We start from the raw sequence: 22,814 nt of genomic DNA on the forward strand, positions 1-22,814 counted from the left end.
AAGGCAGAGGTCACCTCAAGGGCAATGATGGGTGGGATCCATGGACCCCACCAGCTGGAATAGTTTGACTGACAGAGTCCGCAGCATGCCCCTTGTGCTAGAACAAGTGGAGTGGACCAATCCTATTGGAGTGAGACAGTTCCTTGGGTAAATTGTTGAAGGCATCCATTTCTTTTTCAAACTAGGATCCTTTTCCCAGCTAGACATGCCTGCCAGGCTTCATTTAGTGCAGTGTGTCAAACTCAATTCCACTGAGGTCCGCATCAGCATTATGATTGCCGTCAAAGGGCCAGTAGCCTGTAAGTCTATGACAACTCACAGTAGCCAGGTGGGCGTGGCTGGGTAGGCATGGCTGGGTGGTCACAGCCAGGTTGCCATGACTGGGTGGGCATGGCTGGCTCAACACCATTCACTGGGCACGGCTGACTCGGGACGGCCTGGTCTGGATGGAACAAGTGACACTGGCTAACTCAACATGGGGACAATTCAGTGCCCCACAAGCTCCTCAGCTCCCCAAACTGCTGACAGCCAAGCATATGCACCACACGTGCACGCACACACATACAGACCACATTCTAAATTTGGGGACTTTCATCCACAGAGGAAGAAGAGGGCCTTCTCCCCAAACCCAGGCATGATTGGCAGTTTGCAAGCTCATGTGGATAAAAGTCTCCAAGCTTAGAATGGTTTGTGTGCATGTGCATGTCCACAGCACACCAAAGGAGACATTCTTCTTCCAATCACAGACATCCCAGCAAAGCAGGAGGTGCAGGATGACACAGCTGATTGTGGAAGCATGGAGGAGAAAATTTGCAAGAAGCAGTTTCCTCCCAGTACTTTTGCCTTGACTTCTTATTGCTTTCTCATTTCCATCTCCTTTCTTCCTCCCTCCCTCCTTCCCTGCCTCCCTTCTACTCATTCCCATCTCCTTCCTTCCTCCCACCCTCCCCCCTTCCCTGCCTCCTCATTTGCCCTTCCTTCCTTCCTCCCTCCCTCCCCCCTCTTTCCTTCCCTGCCTCCCACCTGTCACACCCAGGACAGGACGAGGAGAGGGGGAGAGGGTAGCAGTGCTTTCCGGTGGCCATGGCTTTCTTATGTGGGGACAGATGGAAGACGGGACGGGGGCCGGCCTGTGAAAGGGAAGTGCTCACAGGCTGTTGGACCAGTAGGCAAGGCTGGGCTGGCAAGTAGGCCATAGAGGCGGTGGCAAGTGTGGCACTGCTACTGGAGCTATGCACGCTGCTCTACTTCATGGTGGCCACTTTCGTGGCGGTCTTGCAGGGCAAGACAGCGCTCATCACATGTCAGCTGCGCACCAGCCCCCTTACTCTTGGTGCCTCCTGTGTGCACGCCTATTGCAGGCCAGATCTGGCCTCTGAGCCTTGAGTTTGACATGTCTGATTTAGTGCATAAAGGTATTAATACTGACTGAAAAAGGAAATTAACTCCTACAAATAATATAAGCTAGAATTCTATTACAGAAGTATCCCACACCTTGTTTCGTTTTTTGTTTAACAGATTTATATATTTATTCCCATCAAATAGTAGTATATTGAAATGATATTGAAATAAAAATAAGTAGCAGTTAGGCTATGCTATATTGCTGCTGAATTCAAAGTAGCAATGTAGAAATCAACTAGCTAAGGAATTATAGTTATCAGTGCAAAAGAACGTAGATTATATAATTTTATATCCTTACATTGAAATGTAATCCAGATTTTCCATTTTCTTTGGGACTGGAAAAGCACCACAGTGCAATACAACATTTTGTAAGATTCTTGCAGATTATAAAAGAGTATTTAAAAGTTTACCTTTTTCCTGTGTCTCATATAACAATATTCAGTGTCAGTGCTGAGTTACTATAAAGGTCACTATGCTATGGGTATATATTATACTGATCTCATGTTAAATAATATAATGCTTTAAATTTTTAATTTTTACAGACTGTTTGCATTTCAAATGCCTCTTGCTCTATATAGTAATAATTCAGTTTCAGAATTAAAGCCCTGAAAGCTTCAGAATTCTCTGCAGTGATGAATATAAGCAATGTAGCATAACACATTGATTTTATGCATATCATCATCTTTATGTTTTGGGAGGTCTGCTGTATTAGTGATATATAAAAACTGATTACCTTCACCAACATTGCCTAGTAATTGTTTATTATTTTCCTATTAGACAAACAAGAAAGATCAATATTCCTCAACACTGGTTTGTGAGTAACATCACTGTAAATAAATTTGCTTCAGACACCAGTGGTGTTTTCATTTTAATGATTTGAGCAATGTGAACCCAATGACACAACTCAAACTAAGCTTAGAGTTTAGAGTTGGAGGGGTTTAAAAACAACAAAAAATGGTTTTCTCCTATTTTAACACATTTGGAGCGGGTACCTTCAAGTTATTGTTGACTTCTGGCAACTACCTGAACTAGTCCCTGAAGTTTTCTTGGCAAGATTTTAGAAGTGGTTTGCCATTGCCTGCTTCGCTAGGGCTGAGAGGATATGACTGGCCCAAGAGCACCCAGCTAGCTTTATTTTTAAGGTGGGACTAGAACTCAGGGCCTTGCAGTTTCCAATCCAATGCCTTAACCACTACACCAAACTACACCATAATACCAAGAATCTTATCAGATGCAATGAACATGAGCCTGGCTAGTATTCAGAAATACTGCAAGTTAATTTCATACTACTTATAGACAAGAATCTACTAGCAGCCAAGGTAAATTATGTGAGCTGCATTGGCTACCGGTTGCCCTCCGGGTGAAATTTAAGGTGCTGGTACTTACCTTTAAAGCCCTACATGGCTTAGGCCCGGGATACTTGCAGGACCATCTGCTGCCGGGAACGAATTCCCATCGCCCAGTACGCTCACACAGAGAAGGCCTCCTCAGGGTACCGTCAGCTAGGCAATGTCGGCTGGCGACCCCCAGGGGGAGGGCCTTCTCTGTGGGAATCAGCTCCCCCCTGAACTTCGGATGGCCCAAAATCTCCAGTCCTTTCGCCGCGGCCTCAAAACACTCCTTTTCCACCTGGCTGACCTGGACTAACAGGCATTTTAATTATATTTACAATTTTTAATTTATTTTTAATTTTTAATTTTAATTTATTGCACAGATGATTTTAATTTTATTTTTATCTTAATTTCTGTACTTATTATATGTTTTGTTGTTAGCCGCCCTGAGTCCTTCGGGAGATAGGGCGGGATATAAATCCCATTAATAAATAAATAAATAAATAAATTGGTGCTAGTTAAAAGTAAATGAAATTCCCAGAGGGCTGAAGATAGGTCTCTTGTGGGAATATAGTGACTCCAAACTGATGACGCATTTTGACCCTGCCCTCAGGCTCAGCCTGGCTATCTCCTATAGAACCTGGTGTCATTAGTTTTGTTTTTCCAAGTCAAATGTGAATTAAGTAGAAGTATAGAAGTAGCAGTATAGTTTAGCTTAATAAAAAGGAAATGGGATGTAACAGTTTTTGCTATAGAAATATTTTACATGTTTCTTCTCCGCTTCTTCATTGAGGTATATTCTTCCTAAGCGGGGCAGGAACCTAGCAATAAAAGCAGGAAGAAAGATCAGCAAAATAGATTCTCTGTATGCCCAGGAAAAGGGACTGGAAAATGACTAATACCCAAGTACTAAATTTATATGACTAATCTTCTCAGACCTTACTTCCCCCAAACTCAGTTTGATGAGACAATTGCAGCTGCTATTCCATTTCTGTAATGAAATGTGTGAATGACTTTGGTGGACAAGGAAAAGAGAGGCTGCCTAGGAAACAATCAGACAAGAGAAGAGAGAGTCCCAAGGGCTTAAACGATCAGAGAAAGAAACTTAGGAAGGATCCACCCTAATTGATCAGATGATAAAGTGGCGGTGTGAGGTTTGTACCTTCAGATTTGCGAGATTCTGTTAATGTAGTCTTACAGTAATGTGCAATTAGCTCATTGTTTTGTGTCTGGTTTACTAAGGAGGGTTGACAATTTCATCCATTCTAGGGACTCAGCATCAGGTATCTTCTTGTCATTTTTCTCTACGAGAAAGGAGAATAGGTTGCTCAGGATATTTAATGGTGAAGTGCAGAAGTTGCCCTTTTACGCAAAATCATTGCAGAAGTTTTTGCTGGACTAAAAGGAAATAAGCAGCAAACTACCTGTTTCTCTTAGCCATTCAGACCTGAACCCAAGTGGCCAAAAGTTGTATCTTGTGGTGTTCTCTGCAGCCTGCAGTTCTATTGGCAGCTCTCTGTCCTGGTGTATTACAAAGGTAAAAGGTCTTTATGATGACTTGAAATTGTTTCCATTTCCCAAAACCACTTACATTGTATATCATAGGTAATAGATTTTTCTCTTACACTTTCTAAACAGGGCATATGTTTTATCTACACTGATCTTTCAAATGACTTTACATTTGTTTGGAATATTTTATATCCACATTTCAAGGACCAAATATATGTGGCATTCGTTTATAGTTAAGGGAAGATTCACGGCATAAAACAATTCTGATGATAATTATTTCCTTATATTGTTCGAAAAGGGAGAACTTTGTCTTACATCAAATGTAATTGATCCTGAAGCAGTGTAATCACAATTACTCACTTTCTTAATTAGCCTGCCCAAAATCAGAAAATGGAAACCGATCGGCAGTGTTTAAATCAATAGCTTTGTAGTAAGGCTTGGGTGGGGAGGGAGATAATGGTAATAGGTAGATCAATTGGTTTAGATGCCATTCATTGACTGTGTGTTTTGCATCACAAAATCTACACTTTTAAACTAACCAATATATTGGAGCTAGTAATTCAGCAAAAAACAAGCTGTATAAAAAAGTAAAAATTACTAATAAGACATTTAGAATTATTAAGGGGTTCCTTCTATAAATTATGATAAAAGAGGGAAAACCTAACAAAGAAATAAAAATGTTTGAAACTGTTCTTTGATAAATGCTATTTTTATTAGGCTATACTTTGAAGAAAAATTAGTTTCTCTTTAATTAAAGAATCTTAAAGTTACAACTCATGCTTTACAAGAGTTAGGAAGTTGTTTATATTGCATATTCATAATAGTACTGGTTTTCTTAAAATACTTCATATTTTATTTACTTTTCACCAGTTGAAGTTTTGGATAATCAGATGAATAAAAATGTTACAATATAAAATAATGTAATTAATATTTTTGGATTAAATTATGATCAATCACTATTTCAGTCTGTGTGAAATCATGTGATAAATTCCTTTTCTTTTTATATTACAGTTGAACGCAGCATTACATAACCACTGTATTTCCCCAAGCTTTATTAGCTTCATGAATAGTATATAACAATTTGCTCTGTTAATTTCTCACTGATAAGTGAATCTTAATGTATACTTTGTAAAAACCAACATACTGTATAGAGCATATTCACATTCATTTATAAAGATCAATATATTCAGTTAGATAATAAAAATTCCAGGATCCAGGTAGTTGGGATCTCCAAACCTCTTGTCAAACAAAATGTTAAATAATGCAAGGGAGGGTTTTATAATTTGAAAAATTACATTCTTTGCTATATTCCACTGCCTTGCACCTGAATTTAAACCCTTGGGGTAAGCTATACAGCACTTAATAATATGCTAAATTTTGGGAAATCACAACATTTTTGCCATAGACAAAGGATCCTTATGTTTCTTTTTTTAAAAAATTGTTAACTCTTCTGGGGAGGTAAGTTAACTATTTAATGTAGACTTAGTTTCTTTAATATGTGGTGCGGGTTTTTAGAATTGTTACTTTCAAATCCTCAATGAGCATATTAATAAGTTTTTTATTTTATCTGCTATTTATCTGCTAAATAAAAGAAGCATCACTTATATATTTATCATTATATTTACTTATTTAGTAATCAATATCATTTCATATTTATAAGGTCAAAAGTCTATCCAAATCAATAACAAATGTTTGTGGTTAATTTAAATACCTTGGATATTAATCAAATTGATTTTTACATTAGGATTTATTGTACTAATATTTGTAAAGACAATAAAAGGGACTTTCCATTGATTATGGACTAATTTACTATTAGCAGTAAAATAATATTTACTAATTTACTATTATTACAGTAAAATAATATTTTCATGCATTTCTAATACTCAAAAAGCATCCTAGTCTATCTGACAAGCATGTTATTATTTTAAATTATCCAGCTTTATTGTAGCCCTGGCTGACATGGGAAAGAAAGTAAGTTGGGTTAGAACTGGACTACTTCTTGGATGGAGACTGCCAGAAAATTCTAAAGTTCTAGGTTTAGATCAAGATTTTTTTTAGGGTTTCCGGTTCGCACACGCAGCGCTTCCGGACACGCAGGAACAGTCCGCTTCCTGCCATCTGTTTCTTTTTTGGAGGACCCTGAAAAGGGTCAAAAATCGCCCTGGAGGGGTGATTACTGAGAGAAGGACTTCCCTGTGATCGCAGAAGGGTGGCAGCCCTCCGCTTGAATCCAGGGCAATCTCCTTTGGCCTGAAGAAGAAGAGACCGATGGCCGATGGCCGATCACTCAGCCGCTCCCTGCCGAAAACAAAGAAAAGAAAGTTTTTACATTGCATTTTATATGTTATTGATGGTGGAGCAGTGGGCTAATGCCTCCCTAAGTAGCACCAGCTGCCTGCAATTAGTGCAGGTTCGCATCCCACCAGGCTCAAGGTTGACTCAGCCTTCCATCCTTCCGAGGTAGGTAAAATGAGGACCCAGATTGTTGGGGGCAATTAAGCTGACTTTGTAATAATGCCGCTTGGGGGTGTGTGTGAAAGCCCTAATAAGCAGGCATATACATAGAATGAAGGCTACTGCTAAGCTTGTAAGCCGCCCTGAGTCTTCGGAGAAGGGCGGGATATAAATGGAATTAAAATAAAAATAAATAAATAAATAAATCTTGTGGCGAAACTTGGTACAGCAACTAAATTTCTTTTTTCTGTTGTGAGAGCTGACTGAATAACAGAGCTGTCCTTGACATTATTCTTAAAGATAAGTGTGGGAACACCTGGCACTGAAAACAACTCTTTTGGAGGTGGATAATCCTTGATTCTTATTAAACTAGCCTCCATGGAAGACTTAGCTGCAAACAATAACGAAATGGATGAATATATCCCACCACTTGACTATAAACTGATACTGGACACGATTTTGGGCAATGACAGAGCAAATTAAAGCCAAACTTTAAGAAAAATCTGACAATTCAAAGCCACTTAATAAAATTCTGACTTTAAATGAGGAAAAGATAATCCAAAACCAAATAAAAGAAGTGGAAACTAACACTAAAATAGGAGATTTCAAAGAACAACAAAAGCAACCTATAGAAAACCTTAAAGTCCAAACTTTAATGGCAACTACAAAACTTAAAACTCAAAAAGCAACAGCACCTGAAGAAAGCAATACTAAGAGTGAATACACTAAAGGCCTTCAAATACATTATATTGAGAATTCAACTAATCAAAGGACAACCATAATACCAGCTACTACTTTCTACCTAACCCAGATAGAATTGGAAGAACAAAAAGACTTGACTGATCTAATGACAACTACATTACATCAATCATCAAAAACTGAACTATCAAAACAAAACTACAATGGCTACAAAGGGGACATTTTCCTTGCAAAATTGACATTTGGATACATTCCCTGGATTCAAATAAGGGCTATAGGAAGAAAGGAAGATACATTTGAGAATTTAAAGATGCCAAGAGGGAAGCCTGATTGGCACAAAAGGAAGGCAAGAGTTAGATTTAAAAAACTGAACTTATTTTTGTTTTGGGATTCCTAAAGATAGAGTATAAAAATACCTTTCAATGGATTAAGGGGAATCTCTAAAAAATATAACTGATTCTACATTTAGCTTTTAGATCTGTAAGGGAAAACAAATGTAAGCTTTTAGAATATAATTTTGAACTATATTATAGAAATAGGAATGATATATCAAAAGATAGTATTTTAACAATTGATGTACGGTTAAGATGACTTATAGAATATATTAGTTGTTACTTTTGAACTATATTATAGAATCTAGAATTTTATATATAAAAGACATATATAAAATAATTGTTGAATGGCTAAGATAAAAAATATACTTCTAATAATTGGTGATTTGTTAAGATGAAAACTAGACTTTAATGGTAAAACATAAGAATGTTTTGTAACGAACAATGTTAAGTTTTGTAGACGAGAATTATTCTTTATTGAAATAGGGAATTGTGGGTTACCCAAAAATTAAACTTTCTTTTTTATACTATAGGCTATTTTAGAATATTTTATTGTAATTAGATAAAATTTAAAAACAGGATATTGATATGTATTAGTGAAAATATATTGAAAATTTTTTTAATTGACTAGGTACAACTAGAAGTGTATTAACTTGACTATTTTGACTACATGATAACCAAGGGAATCAGAGAGGAAATCCTTGTTGATGTAACCAGAACTATTTACAACTTGTTATTTGTTATTTTGACTACCCAACCACCATATTGCTTCACAAATACATGTATATATAAATATTAAAAAATCAATAAAACTTGTATAAAAAAAGATTTTTTTAAAAAAAGGCAGAAGAAAGCAAATCAGTTTCTTATACTTGTCATGATGCTATATGAACACTTCCATACAATCACCAGTGCAGCTTGAAGGAGTCTTCATTTTTTATTATTATTGGAGACCACTATATTTGCAGAATTAGTGTTACTGTGTTTGATTTATATTTTATCTTGCTTCTCAGGTGTGCTTTTTTCATCCTGAGCACTAAATTGTTAATGTTTTCTGATTCAACCATGTGGACCCTTAATTTTATAAACACATGCCTGAATTTCCAGGTTCCCAGGCACATAAACCATGAAACAGAGAAAGTCATGAACTGTCTTTACAATTAACAGTTTTAACATTTGAAGTATTTATTGGTCCATTTTGTGAGATGAATGAAAATATTTCCTTTGCTCTCTCTCATGTGTATTGTAGACTGTTTTGTTTGTTTCTCCACTCTTCTCATAGTGGCTCCTCACTCTTATTTTCACCTTATATTTTTCTTTTAATTATTTAAGAAGTGAAGCTGTACAGTGACTTAATCTACAGGCATGGGGTCATTGTGAGGAACCTTAAGATGCACCTGATTTTTTTTCTTCAAGTTCAGAGAGAGGCTCTGAATCTAATCTAAGAAGGAAAAATGTAATACAGTACCTGATTGCTCTACTTGTATTTGAATTTTCTGAAGGACCTTTTAGAAATATCCATATTAGATAGGGAAAGCAAGGAAGATTGAAAAACATAGCGTGGATTGCTCTACTTGTATTTGAATTTTCTGAAGGACCTTTTAGAAATATCCATATTAGATAGGGAAAGCAAGGAAGATTGAAAAACATAGCGTGGAAAAATTAGTGTTGTATTGAATCCTCAGGATCCAAACATTTTCTACTACACCTTTGGTTTATTTTTTTATTTATTTTAATTCCATTTATATCCCGCCCTTCTCCGAAGACTCAGGGCGGCTTACAAGCTTAGCAGTAGCCTTCATTCTATGTATATGCCTGCTTATTAGGGCTTTCACACACACCCCAAGCGGCATTATTACAAAGTCAGCTTAATTGCCCCCAACAATCTGGGTCCTCATTTATATTCCATTGTTAGCAATACAGAGGGAAATTGATTTTAAAAAATTACTAGGAAAAGTAACCAAACTTCATTTCTATCTTGCCATTTTGTCATTGGTACACTGCTGGATTCATAACATTTTTCTGCCTTGCCTTGTGTTTTGAATACAATTTACCATTACAGGAGACAGTTGTACTTTTTGGACTGCTTTTAAACCCTATATTTTAACTTTGTTCTGTGGTAGCTAAAAAAGGAACCTTATGCCAAAGGATTATTAAGGTGATGAGTAATAAAACGTAAACAAATTAGGTAAACCAGTGTCTATGGAGATTCTCAGTCATCCAGGCCATGGTTGTCCCAGAGGTGCTTTTTCAAAAGGCAACTGGATTTTCTTTGTTTTTTCTCAAAGATGTTTTGCTTCTCATCCAAGAAGCATCCTCAGTTCTGACTAAATGCTGGGGATGTTTCTTGGATGAGAAACTAATAAACTTCTTTGACAAAAAATAAAATATACATGCCTTTTGAAAAAGCACCTTTGGGACTACCTAACCAGTGATAAAAAGAAAATGAACATAATAAATAAAAACTCTGCTGACAATTAAAATGAGCTTTTCTCTTTCTTCTCCTCTGTATTCTGGTAAGAGTAAACTTATTTTTAGTTGCGGAAAACAATCAGTTTATATTTTCTTTTTTTAAAAATGTGTCTCACTTGTTGATTTTTCCCCCCCACAGTACAAAGGATGATCAGTTCAGTGTTAATATTCAGCCTCCAGTTGGAGAGTTACTTTTACCAGTAACTATGACAGAAAAGGACTTCAGGAAAGAAAGAGGTGAGAAATAAATTTAAAATTATATAAATAAATTATCTCACTGTAAAATATTGTAAGCATTCCAGACATCTCCAGTTCTAGTGTTTCACATGGCATATTTCCAGTAATCAGCTATGAGATTATATAGCCCTGTCATCAAAAACTTCATAATGCCTGAAGTGTCTTCTTGGACAAGCATTTCTCCTTTTCCCTCTTTCTACCATGTGGTGATTTCACTGCAAATACAAAAAAATGGTATTAAGGCAGACCTCTTCATTATGCCTAAAATATAAAGACCTCTTTTGTATTAAAAAAAATGTTCCTCTGAATTGAGCTCTGCTTCTGACAAAATGTCCATACAGCTTTCTCTTGTGCAGAAATAATTTCTCACTGGAATGTTTTTCACCCTGCTTAGTTTCCATTGGCAAACATGGTCAGACAGGTTCTATCAGCTGTTCCATATTTCATATGCTTCTTTAAATGGCTTATTTGAGGTTATACGCTCAAATATTCAATTATTCCAGTTTAGTATATCGCATTCCCCCCCAAAAAAAACAAAAATGTGTGTTTTTATTAAAGAAGCAAAGTACATCAGAATAATACTGTACATGTTTTTCCTTCTTGCATTCAGTGGTTTGAAATAATAACTCAGCAATTATTTCAGTTAGATCAAGGTGTCAAACTCTATTTCATCGAGGGCCGCATCAGCATTGCAGTTGCCCTCGGGGGGCTGGGTTGGTGTGGCCAAGGTGGGTGTGGCCTATTGGGTGGGCATGGCTGGAGTGTGTGTGGCCTACTGGGTGGGCATGGCCAGCTCTACATCATTCCCGTCAAGGGTGCCTATGGGGGCCTAGGAAGGAGTGGGACAGATCTGAGGGTCTCTAGCAGAAGGAGATGGGGCCAGGGCAAGTGCCAAGGCATGGTCCACTGGAGGAGCCTCACTTTTCCTCTCAGGCCATGCGGTGGGGGGGCTGGACGGTGGGGCGGAGGTCAAATGCCCAGCCTAGCCCTCAAACACCCATGGCACTAAGCCCAGCCCCACTTCCCCAAGGGGGCACCCAGCTGCACTTACCTCCTCAAGGCTGCTGCTGCTGTGCTTGCTCTCCTTAGCCAGGTTGCTCATGATGGGTACGAGGCAAAGTCAAGAGGGAGGCCCACTCCCTCTCCATGTGAGGAGACCTGGCTTTGTATCCAAAGCTTCCTTAGCAATAGGAAGCATAGGCCAAGAGGAGGGGACAAGGGGATGGTGAAAAAGCAGCAGGGAAGGACTAAGGCAGGACTTCCCTTAGACCCTCCCTCCCTCCCTCTCCTTCCTTCCTTCCTTCCTTCCTTCCTTCCTTCCTTCCTTCCTTCCTTCCTTCCTTCTTTCCTTCCTTCCTTCCTTCCTTCCTTCCTTCGAGTGGTGGGAAAATATTTGAGATGAGGGAGGGAGAAAAACAGGCAAGAAACGCAGCTGGGAAAGTGTCATCCTTCGTGAGGAATGAAGAAATGCACCATCGCCTGGAAGTGGCCAGCACATGGCCCTTGCCTACTTCACATATCCAGCTTGGTGGGCTCTGGGGGAGGGGATGCTATGAACAGCATGAGTCGATGTTACCTGTGCAATGCTGCCCAGCCCCCAGCCTGCCCAGTTTTGTCAGGCAGCGGGGTGCTCTCCTCACAGTGCTAAGAGACTGAGCCGGGTAGCATGAATCTGAAGAGAAGCGCAATGCTGCCCGGCCCCTAGCCTGCACGAAGTAGGCAGGGCCATGTGCTGGCCCAGATGATGGTGCATTTCTTCATTCCTCACAAACAGTGATACCTCCCCAGCGCGTGCCCAGGAGGCAGGGCCAATACGGCAGGGGCCGGTCCCTCGCTGTTTCCAGACGGCCTTGTGGAGCTAAGATTGAATACGTTTCAGCATAGATGGCCACCACGAAATTGTACATTGGCTCCCAGCTGGCCTGGGCTGGGGCCAAGGCAGCGGGGGCCGTTTCCTCACTGTTTCCAGGATGGCTTCGTGGGCCACATGAAACCACGGGCCGGATCCGCCCCCCCGTGCCTTGTGTTTGACATGTCTGAGTTAGATTATTTTCATGCAGTTGACATCTGATATTAAAAAGAAGGCCATTAATTTCTTTTTTCAATTTGTTGATAACTATTAATTTTCTTACTTCTTGCTGGCCTAAAGCCTACTTTACATGAGCCCAGTAACCAAGGTGAGTGAGCCTTTGAATTTTCTCATATTTTTTGTGAACAATTTCCTTTATAGTCTCAAATAGCTTTCCAGCAGTGTAGTTTTAAGCAAAATGGAATATTGTACTCTGTCCCTCTCCCATTCTTATTGTGTGCTTGCTTGCCTGGTGTTTGATTGAGTTTTCTATGCTTAAATGTGACTGAGAGCTTTTTCCCCCCATGGCTGGCCATTCAGAACCAAGAGTGCATAGAAAAAGTGCACTTTGAGAATAGCTGTGGCCCTCTATGGAGTTGTTGCCAAAATTCCTTTTTCTTCTGCCATTTTACTTCTGATGTTGTTGATTATTTGACTGAATACATCTGGCAGTTGTTTGCTATGTTTAATAGAGCAGAAAGGCTACTCTGAATAAGCTATTTGAAAATTTGTTTATATGAAGTATTTGTAAATCCATGGAAGCCTCTTGACATTTCAGTATGACTCTTTCTGTCTTCCTGAATTCATTCTTTGATGTAGGACTGGTGCTGTGAAATTTACGTCTAGTTTAAAAAAAGTGAGGGTTAAAAGTTAAATGTTTCAGCTATTTGATAAAATTCATAATAATAAAAGTCTTCATTCTTAGCTTTATTTGTTTTATAAATAAGATTAAGAAGCTATTGAGAAAGTATAGAAAAGGGAATTCTTAAGCGGGGCTATTAAATCAGATTGTATCCAGATTTGGCTGATGCAGACAGACCTGGAAAGGCAGACTTCCTGCAGCTGAAATCCCCCAAATATTGTATAATATCAGGGATGCCTGCTAAATGAGTATGTTCATATTATGATGCAGGAAACATAAAATCAAATAGAGGTATCTTGCTCAAGGGTTTTCTGCTCATAGGTTTCCCCAGGGGGAAGGAAGCCTTCCATGAATAGAAGGACATCCCAGCTTCTCATACCAAAGACATCCCATTTAGCATTTCTCTCCAACCTTTGTGCAGCATTTCAAGGAATTGTAGAGGCTTACATGGAAAGGAAGACTTATAAAATATGCAGTCTACTTCTAGCTCTCTGATAAGTTCCCATAGCACACTATCACATAAAATGATATGATGGGTTTCTGTTTAGTTTGTTGCTGCAACAAGCTAGCCCATTGTGCTGTATTCAATAAACTGTAATTAAATAAGCAATGGCTTAATGTGATATACAAACTCAACCACTACTAATAGTGAAATCCAGTATATATTGCATCTACTTAAAAAATAATCCCTATTCCTATCAATAGCATCTGATTAAATTTGCATGTATTTGCAGTATAACTCTCAGATACGATTCTCCTAATTTCTCATAGTCTTTTGTGGTAAAAGGCCTTCCAAGAATAATAATGAAATCAATATAGAGTGATTTTAAAGTTTTTCTTTCTTTCTTTTCTGAAGGTCTCAGACCTTCATATGTAGTAATACTTCATTTCATAGTTATTCATTTCTAAAATATGTTTTGAAATAACAGGATTTCTTAAAATAATAATAACTTTTGGAATTATTTTTACAACAAAATAAACAAAAATATTTGCAGTATAAGGTGTATGATGAATGCTGATATTCCTGCTTAAGATTTTTAAGCAGCCCGAAAAGGTGGCAAGGGGTATTGGTGCACATGCTGTACTTGATTGGCGTTTTTGTGCTACCCCTTCCCTTCTAACATAGTTTGAAGCAGCAGCTAAAATTTGTCTGATTTTGCTCTCCATAATCATTTTAAATTATGTCTATCCTTTAGCTTATGCTTCCAATTTCCAATATTGAGCAGTATTTATTGATGCAAATCATTTAATAATTCCAGTGCTAATTCTTTCTGTAATATGGTAGGCTACCACGCTTCACAGAGGTCTTGTACTGTTTTCCTTAAATACCCAGAATTATTTAGGAAGAAGCCAAAGGTTCTAATCTCTGTCAATGATTGTAATATTATGTTAGCATTTTTATAATGTCAAAGTTACTAAAAATCCTACAACCTTTGTGTTTCCAGCATTATGCTACAATTTAATTTGCTTGATTGTTCATTAGGAATGCCTTTATTATACATAGTTATAATTAGATACAAGATCTGCAAATATTTTATTTTTGAAATCTTAATTCTTTTCAGCTACAGTTTCTTTTTTGGATTTTTAAAACTTTCTGTTGTGGTCCAAGTGCAGGCAATAGATTTCATTTATATATATATATTAAGGCTGTATCTTTAAAAAGAGAAAAGAAAATCCACAAAATTTATGCTTGATTTTTATCAAGATTTATGCTTACAACATTTTCTGTCTCTCTAACAAGCAAAGTGCTAATTCTTTAAATGGTCAGGCATTCCCTATTTTTCTGGCCTTTAACTACCACAAGCAATCATATTTGATGCCCCTTAATTAGAGCACCTTTTTTCTTTTCAGGTTCTTTTCCACCTCAGCAATCGAGACAATACATTTGCTTACCATGCTAAGTGTTCTTTTGCATGTAAATTAATCTTGATTCAGTTTACACTGTCATGCTGAGTGGTACAAATTGCCTATAACAATAAAACAGCATGAGTTAAAAATAAAGGGGGTGGTGGTAGTGGTAAGGCAGATTGAATGTGTGCCTTACTTGATAGGATGTTACTTTGCTTTATGCCAATACATTAGTCAATGATAATGAATCTTCTGTTCTGAAAAGCATGGTTTAGTTGATTTTTTTAAATTTTACTTCAATGGAGCAGTACCTTGTCTTTACAGAACAAGTTAGAGAAACCATTAATGACAAGAGTGTTAAGGTTAAATATGAAGCAATGCATTCACTTCTCTGAGTGCTATCCATCTTTCCATTTACAGGAGCTTGACAAAAGTACTGGCTTTATACAATATTTCCCTTAATTACATGGTACGGAAAACAGGCTTTTAACATAAACATAGTTGCATTCATTTATTCAGCATTTGCTCTTCAATAGAGCTTAATGGAGAAGGTTTAAATCCTTAATGAGTACACACATCTCTCAACAATGTTATCTCAGTCCTCTGCTTTTGCTTAAAAGCAGCCTCAGAAGGCTTCTGTATTTTTTCAAAGCATTTTGCTAATGCCAAATTTTAAATATCTGCAACAGAACATATAGTTCTAACTAAATTTTCTGTTTTTAAAAAAGCTGGATAATGTTAATATTTTCTTGAGTGAAACATTTGGCTTAAAAGGAAAAAAAACACCCTCTTTGATATTAAAGCAAATTAAACATGTTAAATACTCCTAAATGTATTTTTCTTCTAGCACTAACCTTTACTGTTTTCTGTCTATCATTTAGCCGTGCCTGAATGGACTTTGAGATGGGACTTGAATGTGCTTGTTCTTTCCTTATGATCCCAGTGAGCAGAGAGAGATGTGTCTCAGTTCTGTCTGCAGTAAAAGTCTATGACACATTAGCTATTACTGGCAAGAGTTTTCACAAATCAGTAGTGAGGTTTCATGTGATACACTTGAGACAGAGAGTCTCTTTATTTTGTTTCTTGCACTGGCTTCAAATCCAGTGTCTTGTCCTTTACATGTACACTTTTTAAGTAGACATTTAAGGGAAATATTCAGAATAATGCATTCGTTCTTTTGGTGTAATTGAAAGAGCTAAATGTTGTTCAAGCTTTGTAGAGGTGGGAAACTTAGCTATTTTGTCAGTTGCCACTCAATATCTTATTGTCAGCTGCAGAGAAATTATCAAAAAAGTACTTTACTTCATGCAATTGAAATTTGAATAACAGGAATAATTGGTTGTGTTTTGTGTACTGTATTCTTAAAAATTATAGCAAAATCCCCTTAAAAAGAAGAGTTAAACTTTTAATAAAAACCTAGTGCATTCTCAGGTGCTGTACATTGTCTTTAATATTAATTGCATTAATACTCAGCTTTCACTGTTTCAGGAAGGCTGACTGGTATGAATGAAGTATCTGCTACAATCTCTGTGGCACCACAGAATACTACCCGTCTTATGATACAGCAGAAGGTAACAAGCATAGCAAACCTTGGTGGAGTTCCTTGTGGTGAAGATAATGTGCACAGGTAATTTCTGTGTAAATCTGTAAAGTTTAATATAGAAATTTTATATATCAATAGACAGCTACTTAATGTTTCATTCAAAGTCAGGTTTGGTCTCTAGCACACTTAAATGATATTGATTTATTACTTGTGAATGCCCATTTTTAATTATAGCAATAATATCTTCTAGCAATATCCCAATTAACTCCAGCAATCTATTTATAAATAACGTTCCACATGTGTGTGAATATATATAAAAATCTGAGGGAATGGTACGTAAATTGTCTGTAATAATAATTGTTATCTGCTCCTATCATATTTGGCTCCTATTTTTAAACTTCTTAATGGCACTTTTTATGTTTATGAGGGACTTTCTGTATCCTTATGAATGCATTACTGGATAAAATAAGAAATCAGTACTCATCAATGTGCAGAAAAACAGGATTAAAAGAAAATATTGCACAGGCCGTGCAAATTAACTGCCTTTGTTAAATTTAATAAATGCAGTTCATATCGCTACAGGATTAAATAACAAAGCTATAGAGTGCATCAGCTATTTTCTTTATATAATTAGGTGTTAATAGAAAAAAGGTTATCATTTTCTAAACTTTAGAAATATATAGGTTTTCAGAATGATAGTCTGTTGTAATAACTAAAGTAAATTTGCTGTAGCAAAAACTGTTCTTTATTACAAACCAGCCCATCAGATTATTAAGCATTATCCTGAATTTCAAGCAGATATATTACTGTTGCAACTCAAGATGAAAACTGATTAAGTAAAAAAGATTTGTTAGTCTTTTGGTGCTACCAAATTATTTGTTTTTACATTCTAAAGGTTTTACTAAATAATTGAATAGAAAAATAGAAAGTTATGTAACTCTGGAAATAATGTTAAAGCTGAGCTGGAATGAAGAATGGATGAGTATGACATTGGAAGGCATAGAAAATATTTGATAGTGACAGGGAAGTCAAGAAGAAGCAAGGGAATCTTAGGAAAGAAAATATAGAAGAAACAAATGCTTAAGGGGAAGCCAACTGTAATAAGTGAGACCTTGAAAAATAAGCTGAAACAAGGGAAGAGTACTGAGTAATTTAGGATCTGTGACAAAAATATTCTCATGAAGGTGTAAGAAAAAAGGATGAAGAAAAGCTAACTACAGGTTGTGAGAAGTTTGTTAAACAGATTCTTGCCTTAAGTAGAAATATTCATTACAATTGATTGAGCATTGTTAGAAGATTTCTTTGAGAATGGGTGTATTTTTTTAAAATAATGAGTTGTATTCTAACATCTAACATTAGCATTACACAGTTTGAAATTCATTTCTGGACTGAAAAAACAGCATGTGATACAGCCTTTAAAAGGGAAACACTATAATTTTACCATCATCGAATATGAACCTTATCTTAATGTTCATATTTTAAGGTAAATGTTTAATAATCATCATCATAATTACATCCTGCAACAACATCATTAACACCATCAAACAATATCTGTCTATCCCAGGTCCTTGGGAAGGACTCGATACATGGCTAAAATGCCAAATCCAGTCTAAACGTCGGGCCAACTGTGTGACAAACCATAATAATAATAACAAAAGAAGACACTGGTGTGCCTTATAATAAAAGAAGACACTGGTGTGCTATTAACTGACAATAGTATTTACTTGGCCAAATTCCAAGTAGTTATACTGAAAGACAGAGGCCCCCAACCTTTTGGGCACCAAGGACCGGTTCCATGGAGAATGGTTTTTCCGTGGACCAGAGGGTGCGTGGTTGTGTGCTGCCTGCATCTTGCTGATGGGTCTTTGCTTGTTTGTGTGGCCTGGTTGCTGATATGCTGTGGCCCGATACTGGTCCACGGACCGGAGGTTGGGGACCCCTGCTATAGGAAACTTCCAGCCTTCATCAGTAAGCTGAAATTATATGTCTTTTCTAGTGCTATTTTAATAGAATTAGCTGAACATTATTTACATGTGATTTACATGTAAATTTACACTAAAATTTACATTTTATTTTATTGTATTTGAAAAGCTGTAAAATTCATTGTGCATACATTTTCTGAACTTTCAAACTTATGGCACATATCAAATTTCAAACAATAAATACCTATGCTTGCTAACTTCTCAATATAACGAACAGCTCCCATTTTAGAGAATTAGACAGAAACATTTTTTCACTTTTCAATAATACGAATGAATTAAAACTCAATTTCTATTTTAAAACATTCAATAATCACTTTAAAAACTATACTTGGTTTTATTGATCAAGTTTGACAAATTGTGCAGTTGAATGCAAAATAAAGCTTCTAAAATAAGATTCTTTTCTTGTCTTTGTGTTTGTGATGAAAGATGGAGCATTATGAAAGAAAAAAATATTGCAATGGTCTATTTATGTATGAGTTGAGCATTTTACTAATATTTTCAACCTTTGCTTTTGCTGAACCTCCTTCCCCGTAAAAATGATTGCTTTTATCTTAATCAAATATGCAAATATGTTGTTATGTCATATTATATTATTATAAACATTAATTATACTATACTATACTGTACTATATTAATATTAGCATAGCATGGCATGGCATAACATAGCATAGCAGGCTTGGTTCTCATTGGTGGAGCAGTGGGCTAATGCCTCCTTAAGTAACACCAGCTGCCTGGAATTAGTGCAGGTTTGCATCCCACCAGGCTCAAGGTTGACTCAGCCTTCCATCCTTCCGAGGTAGGTAAAATGAGGACCCAGATTGTTGGGGGCAATTAAGCTGACTTTGTAATAATGCCGCTTGGGGGGGGCGAAAGCCCTAATAAGCAGGCATATACATAGAATGAAGGCTATTGCTAAGCACATTGGTTTGTGCTTAAATTGTAAGCCGCCCTGAGTCTTCGGAGAAGGGCGGGATATAAATGGGATTAAAATAAAAATAATAAATAAAAAAAAATTGCTGTATCATCCTATCAATGCATTCAGTGGTCAAGGAATCACTACAATAGTTCTTTTGATTTTCACCATAATGTTATAGGGAAATACAATTATGAATATAATCCAGAAAAACGCATTTCAAGAAAGTTATACATCGATTTGCATTTTAATGAGTGACATACGTATTTGACCTCTTCACAAAACATGACTTAATACAGGGGTCTTCAAACTTGGCCCTTTTATGACAAGTCCCACTCCTCTTTGCAGATCCTCTCCAGGTTTCGAGGCTGACATTTGGCAGCTCAAACCTTCAGCTCCCTCCACAGATTTTCTATGGGATTAAGGTCTGGAGACTGGCTAGGCCACTCCAGGACCTTAATGTGCTTCGTCTTGAGCCACTTCTTTGTTGCCTTGGCTGTGTGTTGGAGTACCCATCCACGACCCATTTTCAATGCCCTGGCTGAGGGAAGGAGGTTCTCACCCAAGATTTGACATTACATGGCCCTGTCCATCGTCCCTTTGATGCGGTGAAGTTGTCCTGTCTCCTTAGCAGAAAAACAACCCCAAGAATAAAGTTTCCACCTCCATGTTTGATGGTGGGGATGGTATTCTTGGGGTCATAGGCAGCATCTCACCTCTTCCTCCAAACATGGCGAGTTGAGTTGATGCCAAAGAGCTCGATTTTGGTCTCATCTGACCACAACACTTTCACCCAATTCTCCTTGGAATCATTCAGATTTCATTGGCAAACTTCAGGGCCTGTACATGTGCCTTCTTGAGCAGGGGGACCTTGCAGGTGCTGCAGGATTTCAGTCCTTCACGGTGTAGTGTGTTATCAATTGTTTTCTTGGTGGCTATGGTCCCAGCTGCCTTGAGATCATTGACAAGCTCCTCCCATGTAGTTCTGGGCTGATTCCTCACCATTCTTATGATCATTGAAACTCCACAAGGTGAGATCTTGCATGGAGCCGCAGACTGAGGGAGATTGACAGTTAATTTGTGTTTCTTCCATTTACGAATAATCACATCAACTATTGTCATCTTCTCACCAAGCTGCTTGGCAATAGTCTTGTAGCCCATTCCAGTCTTGTGTAGGTCGACAATCTCGTCCCTGACATCCTTGGACAGCTCTTTGGTCTTGGCCATGATGAAGAGTTTGGAATCTGATTGATTGCTTTTGTGGACAGGTGTCTTATATAGGTAACTTTAAGAGAGTGCTCCTAATATCAGTTTGTTACCTATATAAAAGACACCTGGGAGCCAGAAATCTTGCTGATTGATAGGGGATCAAATATTTATTTCATTCATTAAAATGGAAATCAATGTATAACTTTTTTGAAATGCATTTTTCTGGATTTTTTTGTTATTGTGTCTCTCACTGTTAAAATAAACCTACCATTAAAATTATAGACTGATCATTTCTTTACTATACGTTTAGTATAGTATTTGTTTGCACCAATAGGAGGGCAAATGTACAAAATCAGCAGGGGATCAAATAATTTTTCCCCTCTCTGTAGAGTTATAAGGAATACCGCTAGCCAGCTGTCTGGTTCAGACAACACAGTAAGTAACTAACATTTGCTTTCTTTTTACTATTGTGGACTTCAGGAAGAACCAATTGGAAATGAACAAACTGTGTGTCTAGTTTGCCATCCGCACTGTATGCAGATAAATTTCCCCATAGGCTACTAAATTCATGTTAGCACTTTGATACCCTTTTATAGCTTACGACTTATGATTATACAGATAATCAAACAGAAGACATATACAGAGTTTTTCCACTTCGATTGAGACATTTCTAAGGCCTGATGAGAATGAGAAGATACAATCGGCCTTTTGTGACACCAGTAGTCCTTGGGTTACAACCATAATGGAGCCTGCCTATTATGCTTGGGCAGCCATAATCTTGTCTGCCTCAGGCCTTATAAGGGATCCATGAGACATCCATGCTTTGTTCCCCACTCATCCAAGTTCCCGCAAGCCTTGGGCCTGCTTCCCTCCCCCATCCCCATCAGGTCCCTGCAGGCTTTCAGTTTGTTTTCTAAACCAGGCCACCTGACAAGGCTACTGGTGCAGCTCACAAGCTTTAGGCTTGCTTCCCCCCCCCCCCAAAGCCATTCAGCTATCCAGGACTTCAAGGACTTGGTCTTAGGCCTAGCTACACCTAACTTACTTCCTGTTTTTTGCAGCTTCTGAGAGATGCACCCAGCCGATGAGAGGCTCAGGTTTCCTACAGAGAAAACCTCATAGCAGCCATGTGTTATTCAGCAAGCAGCTGCTATTTTCTCAATCCTCTTGAAGCCTCCATTTTTAAGGAAACTCAATAACAGAATCTTGAAAGTCTGGCTGACTTTCCCTTTTTTCTCCCTCTCATACCCAAGAGAATCAAGGTGGGCCAGCCTTGAGTTTCTTTCTCATTCACTCTTGTGTTTCAGGGCTAAGCAGATGTTTTTGTAATATAACATCTTTCAGTGTAATTCTTTTTGGAAGTTCTCTATATATTTTTGCAACTTTTTTTTACAGTTTTTGGGCAGGATGAGGAAATCCTCTCTTACTGTTCTGAATTTTAGGCATGCTTATTGAGAATATTGTGCTTACTATGAAAACAAATGTATACAGACACACATTTTATTTTTAAAAATACATTTAAATATTCCTCCTATTGGTGCAAACAAATACTATACTAAACATATTCTTTATGGCAACATTTTAATTTATATATTAGATTAAATCAAAGAATGTTGGAATGTATATTATTGCACAGTATATATAGAATAGAATACATTATTGGCCAAGTGTGATTAGACACACAAGGAATTTGTTTCCTGTGCATAAACTCTCACTGTACATGCAAAACAGCAAAGTAATAATCATAATAATGATACCAATAAGAGAAGGTAGTAGAACAGATGAGAAGGTAATGCAGCTATACTACATGGGTAAATATACTTAGATGATAGTACCATGGGAATTAGGTGTTCAGCAAAATGATGGCATAAGGGAAAATATATTTTTGTTTATTTTATAATTTCACTACAATTGTATCTGTTATAGTTAAAATTCACTTTTTATTAACTGGAAAAATATATGATTTCCAGCTATCACCATGGAAGAAAAATAGTTTTATTGTGCAATAAACATTTGTCAGGTTGTAGCTTTTAATATTTGAACTGTGATTCCATGGATAATCTTCACTGGGTTAGACTTCTCTGTGAACTGTGTCATGACTTTGTTGCCACTTCTAATGCATACAGCTGTATTTTCCCTTATCATCTTGATTTGTTGTCAGCTGCAAAGCTGG

General features: G+C 37.3%; 1 protein-coding gene across 3 annotated transcripts in view; it reads left to right on the top strand.

Moving 5' to 3' along the window:
• AP3B1 (adaptor related protein complex 3 subunit beta 1) overlaps nucleotides 1-22,814 on the top strand; it is a 165,507-nt gene that overhangs the window by 132,338 nt on the left and 10,355 nt on the right. For all 3 annotated transcript variants that reach the window (XR_014025209.1, XM_081318391.1, XM_081318392.1), the window contains exons 25-26: nucleotides 10,338-10,435; nucleotides 16,483-16,621. Coding sequence is in view for 2 of the 3 variants with exons in the window: in XM_081318391.1 (XP_081174517.1) it covers nucleotides 10,338-10,435; nucleotides 16,483-16,621 (237 nt within the window). In the remaining variant the exon portion in view is untranslated. The remainder of the gene's footprint in view (nucleotides 1-10,337; nucleotides 10,436-16,482; nucleotides 16,622-22,814) is intronic.

This window comes from Vipera berus, assembly GCF_964194415.1.
Source record: "Vipera berus genome assembly, chromosome: 2".
NCBI lineage: Eukaryota > Metazoa > Chordata > Lepidosauria > Squamata > Viperidae > Vipera > Vipera berus.